Source organism: Labeo rohita, chromosome 17 (assembly GCF_022985175.1).
Source record: "Labeo rohita strain BAU-BD-2019 chromosome 17, IGBB_LRoh.1.0, whole genome shotgun sequence".
Taxonomy (NCBI): domain Eukaryota; kingdom Metazoa; phylum Chordata; class Actinopteri; order Cypriniformes; family Cyprinidae; genus Labeo; species Labeo rohita.
In genome coordinates, this window is record NC_066885.1 from 20086834 (window position 1) to 20100914 (window position 14081).

General features: G+C 34.5%; 1 protein-coding gene across 7 annotated transcripts in view; it reads left to right on the forward strand.

The window, feature by feature from the left end:
* Positions 1–14081, forward strand: part of nhsl1a (NHS-like 1a) — a 67469-nt gene that overhangs the window by 33636 nt on the left and 19752 nt on the right. For 5 of the 7 annotated variants that reach the window (XM_051134159.1, XM_051134165.1, XM_051134160.1 and 2 more), the window contains exon 2: positions 13041–13193. In XM_051134159.1, the coding sequence (XP_050990116.1) occupies positions 13041–13193 (153 nt within the window). Of the gene's footprint in view, positions 1–10119; positions 10371–13040; positions 13194–14081 lie in introns of those variants that run through there. The other 2 variants (XM_051134162.1, XM_051134164.1) reach the window with 1 other exon arrangement.

Sequence of the window (14081 nt, forward strand, 5' to 3'; positions counted from 1 at the left end):
AGAAACGTCAAAGCGATTTGACTCAAAAGAATGAATTTCAGTTTAAGTTTTCGTAATTTTATCATGAGCTTTTGTCATTTTTCATTTATATTAACAAACTGTAAAAATTTAATTTACAAACTGTACTTCTACAGTCCTAATATGTTGTCATAAAGAAATCTGATTTTCCAGAAGCCAGTGGGCCAATTTGCTCAGATTAAACCCACTGCATCTGAAGTTAAGACTAATCCAGAACTAAATAAGAGTACATATTGCATGTAACATTTAATCCTTTTTCATATGCAGTCATAGTCTTAGCATGGGCTTGTTTAGAGCAGAGTTTTAATTTGGGCCTAACCATGAAAGATGAAGAGTGTGTAATGTTGACTAAGCCTCAAGTTCTTGGCAGACGACATAGCCGATTTCTTAGGGCTGTGTTAAAATCTCAACCCATCCACCAGGCAAGCTGTTCCCTTCACTTACATGCAGACAGATGTCTTTGAATAACCGTATGTGACCTACAGTCCACTCCCATCAAAATTCAGTTCTTGATTCTCTTTGGATAACTCTCAAATCAAGCTGGAGAACATGATCTTCGGGGTTTACACAAACTTGTGGCATTCACACAGTTCTGTTAGTAAAGAAAAGCTACACAAAATACGAATGTAAATATTTATTATAAAATCAACTGTTCTAATATTGTAATACTACTTTGTAATTGTGGTTAAAGCAGCCATTTGTTTTAAAATGCTTTGATGGATTCAGCTTCTCTTTGGATGTGTTAGACAGTAGCACATAGTGAGGTGGCCTACAGTCCATACGGTGTGGTAAACACTTCTAATGCGGTCTAATTAATGTAATTACTTTCAAATAGGCTTTGTGCTACAAACAGCTGCTCAGGGAAACACACACACATCTTGTACTCACAAACACACACACCTCTTTCTCTATGAATGTCACTACTACAGGGCACTGACCTGCACTTCCTAGTGTTATAATGTTTTTGTCATCATCAAGTTCCCAAGAGAACCTCCCTTCCCCTCTCCAATGTCAGTTTATGAAAGGCTGAGATACTGTGTAATGCCACAAGATGGCACCACTCTTTTACATCGCAGAGTCTGCTACAATTCAGTTTCATTATTTATTTTCAGTTCGACTGTTATTTAGTTTTTTCTGAAGGAATCTGAGAAGACTGGGACCTCAGTTTACACAAAAATAAAAAAATCTGTCATAATTTACTGGCCTGCATGTTGTGCCAAAAATGTATGACTTACTTTCTTCTGTGGAACATAAATGCAGAAGTTCAGCAGATTGTTCATACTGCTCTTTTCCATACAATAAAAAGCTAAGGTTGTCAAGCAAAAAATAAAATAATAAAATAAAATAAAATAATAAACATACCATTTAAAACTTTTTAATTGGTAAGACTGTTGTATTGTTTTTAAAAAGAAATCTCTTATGCTCATAAAAAAAATACAGTCAAAACAGTAATATTGTGAAATATATATATTTTTTTTACAATATCAAGTGTAATTTATTTATGTGATGCAAAGCTGAATTTTCTGCATCATTACTCCAGTCCAGTCAGAGTAACAAGATCCTTCAGAAATCATTCTTATATGCTGATGTTGAAAACAGCTGCTTAATGTTTTTGTGCAAAGCGTAATACTTTTTTTTTCAGGAATCTTTAATGAATGGAAAGTGGCTTAATTAACCATCATGGTTTGCAGCCATAAATTGCTACAAACCAGTAATGGTTAATTAAGCCAAATAGCTTTTTTGAAGTCTAATTGAAAAGTATGTATAAAATGACTTCAGATGCAAAACATCTGAGTCCAAAATGTTGATCAGTCTGGGATGTCTGGGAATAAGTCCAAACACTGTTGTCTCTTATGTCTGCACACATCAACAACTCTTTATGCAATACATACAGCAGTTTTGTAAAAACAAATATTTTCAGTACTCAACAAGATGAGAGCAGAAGAGAGTTTCTTTATGCCAGGTTGTAAAAATACCATCCTAAATCCCAATATGGGCTCAGGAGCCTCTGCTGATGTGCTATAGGGGATCGTATTTCTCATTGTCCTGGAACTGGCCCAGTTTTCTGACACAGATATTGGCACACTTTGGAGCCGATGCCGGGGCAGACATGTTACAGATCAATATGCCACATATGTCTGAGCAGACACAGTAGAGTGGCTAGCTGCTGTATTATTTATCAGGCCTGTGTCTGGGTGGGACCCCTGTGATATCTAATGCTCCGCACTTAGAAATCTGAATGTCTGTTTCTCCTTGCTATTCTGTAGTAAAAGGGAGAGATATTGTTTACCATACTATTTGTGTGAATCATAAAACAAAAATTCTTTAATGAGTTTTCATATCTATTTTTACCATTTCTGGGGTATTTGGCAACCCAGTGCCGGGTAAAATTTGGACAGAACACATGCTGGGTTATACATTAAACTATTTACTGGGTGAAGGTATTTGAAGGTATTTGATTTGAAATAATAAAAATGTACTTTAAAATCTGTTAAAAAATAACTCAGCATTTTTTTAGAGTGCAGGAAAAAGATTAAAAATAACCCAATAAATGACCTAACAAGCTGAACACAGCATTTGGGTTAGAAAAAAAATAACCCAGCATTTTTTAGAGTGCAGAAAAACTACCCAGCACATGGGTAAAACATTAAAAATAACCCAATAAATGACCCAACAAGCTGAACCCAGCATTTGGGTTACAAAAAAAATAACCCAGCATTTTTAGAGTGCAGATAAACTACACAACACCTGGGTATAAATATATATAAAAAAAAAAGAATAAAATGAGCCGACGGGCTGAAAACAGCATTTGGGTTACAAAAAATAACCCAGCATTTTTTAGAATGCAGAAAAACTACCCAGCACCTCGGTAAAAAATATTTAAAAAAACCCAATAAAATGACCCAATAAGCTGAACCCAGCATTTGGGTTAAAAAAAAGTAACCCTGCATTTTTTGGAGTGCAGAAAAACTACCCAGCACATGGGTAAAATATTAAAAATAACCCAATAAAATGACCCAGTATTTGGGTAAAAAAAAAAAAAGAACCCAGCAATTTTAGAGTGTATCTATTTATGTAACCACTGTACCACTCAGAGCACTCAAGCAACCTTTAAAAAATAAAATCTCTATCCAAATCAGGTATCTGATATAAAGTGGATCCTTACAAAAAAGCGAGAGAATGATTAGTCTGTCTTGCTTAAATATAGGTGATGGTGTTTATCAGTATGTTGTGTGTGTGGTTAGGTTTTTATTGAAACTGGTTTGCATTGTGCTGACACAAGAGCTTTCTTCACATTCCTGATCTCACTGGTTTACAGCTAGAGCTGAACCTGTGGCTCTGCAGTGGCTGAGGTGACGCTGACCTTCTTGCTATCAGATGAGCACAGAAACCATCTTTGCTTGGTTCAGTCGATGACACATAACACCGTCTTTGATCAACACAGCAAATGTTTGAATCTGTAAGTCAGTTCACATATTGCTTTTAGTGGAAACTAAGAAGCATTTACACATCAAGTGCCCTTGAAAATCAGCAATTCCTCTTCACATGCCTCACTCAGGCATATTGTGTGTGGGTCTTGTTGATTTAGAATCGAGCCAAGATGTAGAGCCCTTGCAAGCCCTTAATGGATTTTATCACCAAATTCACACACTGCTACCCTAGTAACCGTAACCAGGTCATGTAAGAGTCAGGCACATGAGCTTTTGTTGCGTGTAATAACCAGAGAACGAGCTCCAGTCTCATACCGAGTCAGATTCCCTTGCATATCCATGTTTATTTTATGTCCATGCAAGCTTTACCACACAATATTTTAATCTTGTGATTTTATTGCTGTGTACTTGTCATGTAATTATCATGAATTCTAGTAGTAGACAGTATTATTGTCTTGTTGTCTTTATTTTGATGATCATAAATAGTCACCCACCCAGTAATAACGCAATAAGTTAAGAGAGACTGAGTGTCAGGAGGCTTATTGCTTTCAAAAATAGTGGAAATTTATTTCCACCAAGTAATGTAGTCCATTAGCCTAATTACAGACTGTTTATGAAGCAATGTAGCAACTTGAATGTTCCCCATAAGTTAAAACATATCAGCTATTTTACAGTTTACAGGAAAGACAGTAAATTTAAATATACTGTAAAAGCCTTTCTGAGGAGAAACCACTTTAAATAGTAAAATGCATTCAATTTGCCTGAATGCTACATGCTTACCATGACTGTTGCTATGTACTTGCTATGTAAGGTGTTCAGAGTGATTCTCAGAGTGTTGCAATGCAGTTACTAGGGTGTTATGGGTGATTGAAAGGGCGTTACTTGTTTAGGCTAAAAGGCCCATCCACAAGTTTGTATGCTGTTCTTGCAGTGTAGAGAGCTTCGTTGATTATAATCGAACTTTGTGAGATTGTGATGAACTAAGATGTGTGACAGCTTTTAATAATTTTTAAGGGAGTTTGTAAATGAGATATTGATTCAATACGACAGTTAAATAAACAAGAAGTTAATATGAAGTGCCTTGTCTGGCCAAAAAAACTATTGCCTGATTTTGCTCTATTTCATTGTCAAAAATATATTGAAACAAATTCACAACTGAGCTGCTGCGCATCTCCATTCAAACACAGCGGTGTTTCGTTTATGAGTGAATGTGCGTTTTTAAGTGAATCTCGTGAGTCAATGATTCAATTTCCCATTCATAAAGACATTTACTTTATTCCTGAATAAATTACCTGTTCAAACGAATCAAATGAATGAATGATTCAGTAATTAAATCAGTAACTTGCCGCCACCTAATGACAGTTTTAGTTTCATTTTTAAAGTATCTTTTCAGTCATTTAAATCATTTAATATTTCTATATTCAAAATTTGATATTTAAAACATTAATCTCAACATGAATTTATGAATTTGATTGCACTCAAGCCACATCTGAGCCTCATTAAACATATGAAATTACACCTACAAGCCACTTTTGTGTTCTTCTGTGCCACCTCTGTAGTACAAATTAATTTTATTAATACTGATTTAATTTGATTGGTAACTTATTCTTATTCTACTAGTTCTTATTCTGTTGTTTTAATTATACATTTTAAAAAAATTAACAAATATAATTTAAAAAAATGGACATAAAAGATGACATACTTTTAATAAAGTTAAAAAAAGCCATTACAAAGGTAAAAAAAAATCCCTAAAAAAATCACCTTGTAATGGGAAGGCTAATAATCATATTTTTTGATTATTGATTAGAAGGTGCTCCTAAAATTTTGACTGTGCTCCTAAAAAGAAGAGTAAGCGTAGAGCCCTGGTGAACTATCCTTTTAAATCAAGATTAATTTACTAATATCTAAAGATATTTAGTTTTGTTTTCCATCAAATATAATTGAGTTTATGTTAATTTTTTATTTTTTTATTATTATTTTTTCTATTATGACCATCTGTGCATTGTAACGTGACACTAGATGACATCATGTAGTCACAGCTGATTCATAAACCCTGTTTCAAGAAGTATTGATTACAGTATATTACATATGTATGTAGCATTTTTACATTGTAATCAGTACATATTGACTGCTCATTTGATATATACTTGTAACTCTGTCTAGTTGTCCTGCATGTTTGTTTTCACCAGCACATTGTGGGCAGAGGCTGTTAACCTGGTGACTCCAGACACTGGACTGAGTGGGTCCATTGTGTGAACCGTAGCATGCAGGACGAATGATAAGGGCTGTTGTGCAGGTGTGGGGAGGCCTCACGTGACTCGCTCACTCACTGAAGTGCCCTCTCTTTCCTCTACTGTTGCTAGGGGACTCATTTTTTGGATTCTCTCTAATCAGCCATGTTTTTCCTCACTATGAAGGGAACGTTTTTAGTGTGATGGCTGCTTTGATTAAAGGTGATAGAACAGCCTAACCTTTTCAACTACTATTATCTCTCTTATGAATACATGAATATGAGAGTGATTGCATTGAATATTTATTTGCATTTGTTAAGGCTGTTTAATCAGCGGGAAGCGGAATAAACATCAAGATGGAAGATTCTGATTCAAGATTTAATAGTTATTGCTAATGAAACCTTTCTGACTTAAAAATACTGAGGATATTGCTTTGCTGATCTTCAGTGGCAAACCACACATAATAAAGTATCATGCACCAAAAACTTTAAATAGGGATATATATATATATATATATATATATATATATATATATATATTAAAAAAAACATAAAGTGCATGACGTCATTGTACATTTGAACTAGTTTTTTGTACCTTATACATTATACATACAGAGCAAAGTCTGCCTACAAGCCCATTCCTCATTAAAGTTCAAGTGCTTTCTTCCTTTTCCTTCCTGTCTTTTGTGGTATACTACGTTTTTCTGTCTGTCTGGCATTTTCACACAGCGACACACAATAGCCGAGACGTCTTTGAGGGAGTCCACACACTGCTGGAGTTTTGTTCACAATCTCCATTCTGTCTCATTATAGTCCTATTCATTTCTATTTGTATCAGCACAAATGCAGCATTAAAATCCCAACTGAACTATGGTTTGTATATTGATGCAACTCATTAGGAGTTGTTTCTTCTATAGGTATGCAATTTGCCATATGTTCTTTGGATATACAGTAAGTGAAAAACAATATTGCGCTATGTGAGGTATATTCATTTAGCTGTTATTCATCTCTTCAGGCTAGTGTTTAATGGGCATTTCTGTTGGCCCTCCAGCTGTTTTACATGGATAAGTTTGTCTTCCTCAGTTAATGTTTTGCATGAGGCATGGGGAGAAGTAAGTGTTAGAGTTTGTGTGTGTGTGAATGAGTATGTGTGTGTCAGGACTGTTAGTGCTGGAAACCACTAAACACAATAGGATCAGCCAGGCATAAAGTTTTTAGCATTTTAGGGGGCTGTACCCCAATCTCATTATGAGTATGCCCTTTAGCTGAGCCAAGGTGAGCCAACAGCATACACCAGGAAAAAAAAACAAGCAAAGCAGCTCTAGAAGCAGTAGCTATGACTAGTGTAAGGAACCGAGATGTCTGCTTTTTTAAAGGGGACATCGGATGCAAATTTCACTTTTAAATGGTGTTTGCTTATAAATGTATCAGTGTGTGGACAATGATAAAAATCCATTCACTCCTTTTTTTTAATCCCCAAAAACGCAAATAGTCTCAATTATAACAGACTATGTGTAATTTTAGTCAGATGCATTTACATTGCGACTATGCCCCAGATGCAATCAACAGGAACTGTCTGTAAACCTGTGAACCAAATGGTCTATACATTAAGAATAACCAAAGAACAGTATTTCTCGGGAACTTCTTGTAGATTACAGGATCGCCAGCGGGAGGTCCTGACAGTATCTATTGTTTCTAGCCATTTGTCTTTAGGTATAAAGTTCTGTCTTGCAGACAGAACTATGGGAGAAGCTATGGAGAACTTTGGAAGAAACTAGGAAGAAACTTCAGACCCTTACACGGGTTAAGATCTAGAAGACGGCTATGCTACATGACTTAATAAACTCTTTTCCCTTGAACTTTGGTCAAGTTTACTTATTTTATGTATTAGAGAAATCTAATACATATGGCGAGCCACCCAAACCACTGCTCAGCCAAATACAGCAAAATCTTACAATTATCAAGCCACTTTGATTTTCTGAGCAGTATGATGTCATATTGCTCAAGCCCCGCCTATGATTGTCGACAGACTGTCCTGTATTAGAATATCTCCGCCCAGCCAGTTGTACGCTCTCCAACATTTTCTCCACGTTTGAGCAGCTGTAATGACAATGTCTTGTAAGCAATGCAGGTGTTTTGTAGTTGGATGTAAAAGTGAACATAAAGCCCAAAGTGCAAAATAACTTCAGTGCGCCTGTGCGACGTGCGCATAAAAAGTAAGTAGTAATTCTGATGACGAAATTCGCATCACGCATACTGTACGCTGTCCCTCGCATCCGTGTAAAACGTTAAGTAAACTTTGGGCTTAAGAGTCTTCATTTTCTCCTGACATTAGAGCCACTGAGGACGCAGTGGATTAATTCTGTTTCTGATGATAATGCACCACCAAATACACAAAAAACGGAAGAGAGGGGCAGAGTGAGCAGTAGCTCATTATCATTTAAAGAGACATGCACCGAAACGGCTCGCTGTGAACAGAGATGTTTTTGACAAGGTAAAAATGTTGTTGTTATATGTTGTTATATTGCAGACATTTTATGAAGACCCTAAAGAATCATACCAATTTCAACATCCGATCTCCTTTTGGAGCATCAGTGAATGTTTAAACCTTCTGTAATAGTTGCATATGAGTCCCTCAGTTGTACTCAGTGTGAAAAAATTGATCTCAAAATCATACAGTCATTGTTGGAAAGGGTTCAAATACACAAAAATGCTGGAAAACCAAAGAATTTGTGGGACTGTTCAGGTCCTGTTTAACCTTTAAGGACAAATACAGCTGTGTTAAATAACAACAACAAAAAAAACACAGTCGTGGATCATTCAGGTAACAACACAGTATTAAGAATTAAGCATACGTAAACTTTTCAACAGGGTAATCTTCTATGTGAAATATCTTATTCAGGTCAGTACTAAATAAAAAATAACATGTATTTTGTATGATCCCTCTTATTTTGGTAAAATAATTAACATTTTGCAGATTCTGCAAGGTGTACATAAACTTTTGACTTCAACTGTATGTAGTTGAGATCAGTTATTGGATTGCATTTATGCTGCCTCTAAAAAACAGTAAAGGGTCATTAAAAAATCTGCATGAAAATGAAAATTGGTGTTAATTCTTTCCCCTAGTGACTTCTTCAATCATTTAGCACACTTAAAACCAGCCCATTTCTTACAACCTACTGTAAGACCCCACCCTACATTTTTTTAATTTATTTTAGTTTTTGCTTTTTCAATAATCTGTTTCACTCAAATGTTTCATCCTGACTGTAACACACCATTTGCAAGATTTTCTGAGAGGAACCAGAACCTAAACCAGACTGATTAGATTTCTTTAAATCTTTCCAATGTTACAGATGAATGTATGCTATTTTTAAAACTATTTTGCACAGTATTTACTAAATTCACCCAAAATTAAAATGATCTACTGTAAAATCTATCAGTAAATTAGAATTTGACATAAGGGAGAACTACCAAGTCTGTTTTTTAGTGGACAAGGGGCAGTTAACATTTTTACCACTGCTGTAAAATCGCTCTTACAAACTATTAGAGCATACTTGAGCCAGTTTTTATTCATAAAGTGCCTAAAACCAGGGAGAGACATTTGCTGTGCTACTGAGTGGTCGTCACGCTCTATATGACGGTAGCCACATTGGATCAGTGTCAATGCATCATGGCCATCTGTGTGTCATCTGAGTGTGCTATGATAAACAGAGGGCTCTAATTTACATCACCGCTGATTGGCACACCAGGCTTGGTAAATACCAAGTTTAAATGTCCTTTGCTCAAAAAACCCAACTTAATATGTCTTCTTTGCTCCAAAGGTTCATGACAATGTCAAAGACGTACAGTGATATCGCAAACCCACAGCTGTGAGTCGTGTGCACCGAATCTAAATGCATTTCTGACCAACCTCACATGAAAATGCTGAGTGGCCATTCACGGTTCATTAGAAAGAAAAAAAAAGGAGAGCGAGAATGAGAAAGAAACTTACACTTGCTTCGACACTAATGAAATACTGCAGCAATGAGCCCCTAAATAGGAGCTGGGTGGGTGAGCACCACCTTAATCTCTGCTGAATGCCCTAGGATCCTTTTCAAACTCGTCCTGGGCCCCCCAGCTCAAAAGAGAAAGGACAGAGCGAAAGGAGGAGTGGCAGGGGCTGCAGCGGTGTCGAGAAACACAATAGGCTGATTGTCAGTGATCCATAGTGTATGGCACGGATCCAAGTTGGTTATACCTCCACAGCAGTAAAGGCAAGGTGAGAGAGACTTAAACCTATGCAATGCGACAGAGAGACATGCACTATAGCTAGAGATACGAGGGGAGGAGAGACGCACAATTGATGAGCAGAGGAAGGCGGATGCAGAGAGAGAGAGTACAACTCAAACAGCAACTGAATATCCTCTGGGGTGGGCAAATGTGTGTGAGAGAGAGTGATAGAGAAAGAGAGAGAGAGGTAGAAGAGGAGGGGGAGTGTTGCATGCTGTGCCAGTCAGCGTAAAATGAGTAAAGAGAGAGTGTCGTATGGGTAGTGGCGGCTTTTTCCCCCCTTTCTCTTCCTCACACTCACTCGCTCCGATGGTGGACTAATTCATCCTTATGCGCACATCTCTCAGGGGATCGGTCACCCTTCACAATGGTGTTCATCGCGACCACTCTTAAATCTGTCATTAAGTACTTCAAAAAGAAGGGTAAGCTCTTCTCATCATGTACCTTGCCGGTTTTGGTTTATCTTATCACTTGTGCAGCTCAAGGTCAAGTAGACTGAAGTAGTTTGGGGTGTGGGGTTATTCATCACTGGTGCTGTGGGTTGCATGCGTCTGATTCGGAGCGCTGTGCTACATTTGTTTGCGAGTTTCCTTTTATAGCGGGGCACTGGTCTCCTTATAGTGACCTTGTTCTACAACTTAGAGTGAATTTTACTGGTGATGTAATGCTCTGATGCCCTGTTTTGTGCATTTTAATATATTCTACCAAATGATGCAGGGTGTTAAATCAGAGCATTTTACAAAAATATATGTGTGTGTGTATTCAATATATAAATTAATTTATAATATATAATATAATTTATAATATATATAATTTATTTATGATAAAAAATAAGTTATAGTTGTAATAAAAAAGGTTAATATGTAGAATTATACCTATAAATTGAAATTTTAAAAATGTATATATAAATATGTATTAGAAACTGAAATTAAATCAGAGTATTTTACAAATATATATATTTGTGTTTGTGTGAGTGTGTGTGCATATATATTCATTATATAAATCGATAAATTTCTTTAATAAAAAATAAGTTATAGTTGTAATTAAAAAAAGATTAATATTTAGAATATAGAATATTTAGAACATTTAAAAATGGATATAATGGAAATTAAAATGGATATAATGGAAATTAATTTCTATAAGAAATAATGTTATATTTGTAATTTAAAGTATATATTAAATATATAAAATTATATATTTATATATATATTTATATTGTAAAAATTTAAATATAATCAGTATTATGTATAAATATAAAACAATTTGTTATATAAATTCATTAATTTCTATAATAAATGAGTTATATTTGTAATAAAAATGTATGTTTTGAATTATACTTAAAAATAGGAAATGTAAAAATTTTAAAAAGTAAATATAATCAGAGTATATTTATATTCATTAAAATTCATTCTTTAATATATAATATAATTAATTTATTTATAATTCTTTTAATTTCTATAATAAATAAGTTATATTTGTAATTTAAATATACTAAATTATTTTTTTTCATTTCTATACAAAATAATATGTTATATTTGTTAATGTAATTATATATATATATATATATATATATATATAAAATATATATAAAATATATATAATAATATGTAATAAATTATATATATATATATATATATACTCATTATTTTTAAATGTATATATATATATATATATGTTATATTTGTTATCTAAATTATATATTAAATAAAATGTTTAATTATTTAAAAATTGAATTATAATTAGAGAGTGTGCGTGTGTGTGTGTGTGTGTGTATGTAGTTATATATATATATATATATATAAACAATTCATTATATAAATTAATTAATTTCTATAATATTCTATAATAAATTCTAAATTCATTAAATAATAAGTTATATGTAATATATATACATATTATGTTTCTGTTAAATTAAATATTAATATTTTAATCATTATTATTTATGCCAATAATAATAATAATATCAATATTATATTTTTTACTTCTTATATAAATTACTGGTTTGGTATGAGACAATGATAGATTATTTTATATATGACTATAAAACTCAATATTGCTGCATGTTGTAAAGGTACATTTAAATATAGATTACACTTATACTGTACTTGTTTACACATTTGAATTAGCCTTAGGATATTTTCCAATAGAACCACTGACGTTTTTCACTAGTGAATTCTGCCTTCATGTTTTGAGCTCATGACCTCTTGCACTTGAGGAAAGTAGTATTGCGAATAATCTATAATCACTGACATACTTTTTTTGTATGGAAAAATGCATTGATAAGATTGACCTGGTTAATCTTACCCGGAGGGCCTTGGCATAATTGATCGTTTAATCTGGGTTGTCAAGGCACCAGCCCGAGACAAGCATGTCTCCAGTGTCTTTAGACGCAGTGGTGCAGAAGTGTTAGATTGGCCCGGCCCCTCGCGCAGTTTTTCATGTGCTCTCACTGAGGGAGGCTAAGAGACTGCACATGACTGCAGCTCCCAAATCTCATGTGCCCAGCGGCTGCGGCCACAGGCGGAGTTTTTCTTTCTGTCTGAATTGTATCTCCTAAAGCTGCATAAACATCTGCATTGAGTTGATTAGAATTAAAACTAATCTTAAAATTCTGGCTAATACAGATAAGCCGGTAATTATTTTGTTTTATGTATAGTATTATAATTGTGTACTATTTTATGTAGTATGTTTGTATAATGTATGTTTTAAGTATATACAAGTGTACACAGGCATCATTATACTTGAAAACATGAAGGTTGGATTTTAATTTTAAAACTTGTCGAAGTATTAGTATTTTTAAAGACTAACATTGAGTGTTAAATGACGATGAATAAAAAATGTCACTAATATCAGCCAGGTACCTGCATATGCACCCATTAATAGTTCTAAAAGACCATTTTGTTCAGGTTTTTCCATTGAAAAAGGTCTGTAGCTTCACCACAAAGATTTTGCTGCCAGTTAAACTAACATAAGCCGATCTGGACCATCAATGGAAGCCATTCAATGGAAGCCATTTCAGTGTGCTTTTACACAATCCACTGACCTTCTTCCTTTCGACATGTTGAATTTTAATGTGTCCTTGTTTCTTACAGCGGTGTCCAGTCTAGATGAGGAGAGCAAGTGGTCGGTGCACTACACAGCCCCCTGGCACCAACAGGAGAACGTCTTCCTGCCAGGATCCAGACCAGACTGCGTCGAGGACCTTCACCGTCAGGCCAAAGTCAACCTGAAAACAGTCCTCAGAGGTCAGAGACAAAAACGACTGTAATTTTTCCTTTTTTTCTTTTCCAAATGCAAATTATAATCTCAACAGTACAAGCAGGGATTCATTAGAAGATAAGATTCAGCATAATTGCTTCATATAATCAGCAAATACAAAATGCCCTGCAGAAGAATATGTGATTTCTCTGTTACAGGCCATTGACCATTATAATGAAGTTAGCATTACCACTGTGCAGAAAGTTCCCTTGCACAACCATTTTACCCTAAAATGAAGCAGTGCATTCTGACATTACACTGCCTGTGATGCAAATGTTATAACCATGCTTCAATTTTAGACTTGAGAGGTCAGTATGGATTACAGACACTGTTGTATTCATCACTACATGTGATAACTGGCACCTGTTGTCTTACTAATGGCATAGTGCAGTTTTTTCTAAAGTTGTATAATCTTTCATCACACGTGACCCTGAACCACAAAACCAGTCTTACATAGCACTTGCATATTTTGTATGGGTCAAAATTTTTCTTTTATGCCAAAAATCATTAGGATATTAAGTAAAGATCATGTCCCATGAAGATATTTTGTAAATTTCCTACTGTAAATATATCAAAACTTTTTGATTAGTAATATACATTGCTAAGAACGTCATTTGGACAACTTTAAAGGCGATTTTCTCAGTATTTTGTTTTTTTTGCACCCTCAGATTAGATTTTTTAAATAGTTGTGTCTCAGCCAAATATTGTCCTATCCTAACAAACCATAACACAATGGAAATGTATTAATTTATTCAGCTTTTATGTATAAATAAATTTCAAAGAGTTGACCATTATGACTGGTTTTGTGGTCACAAACTGTAATAGTTATCTTCCTCTGAAATAACTTCTGAAAAAACTTTCCTTTATTCCCCTAT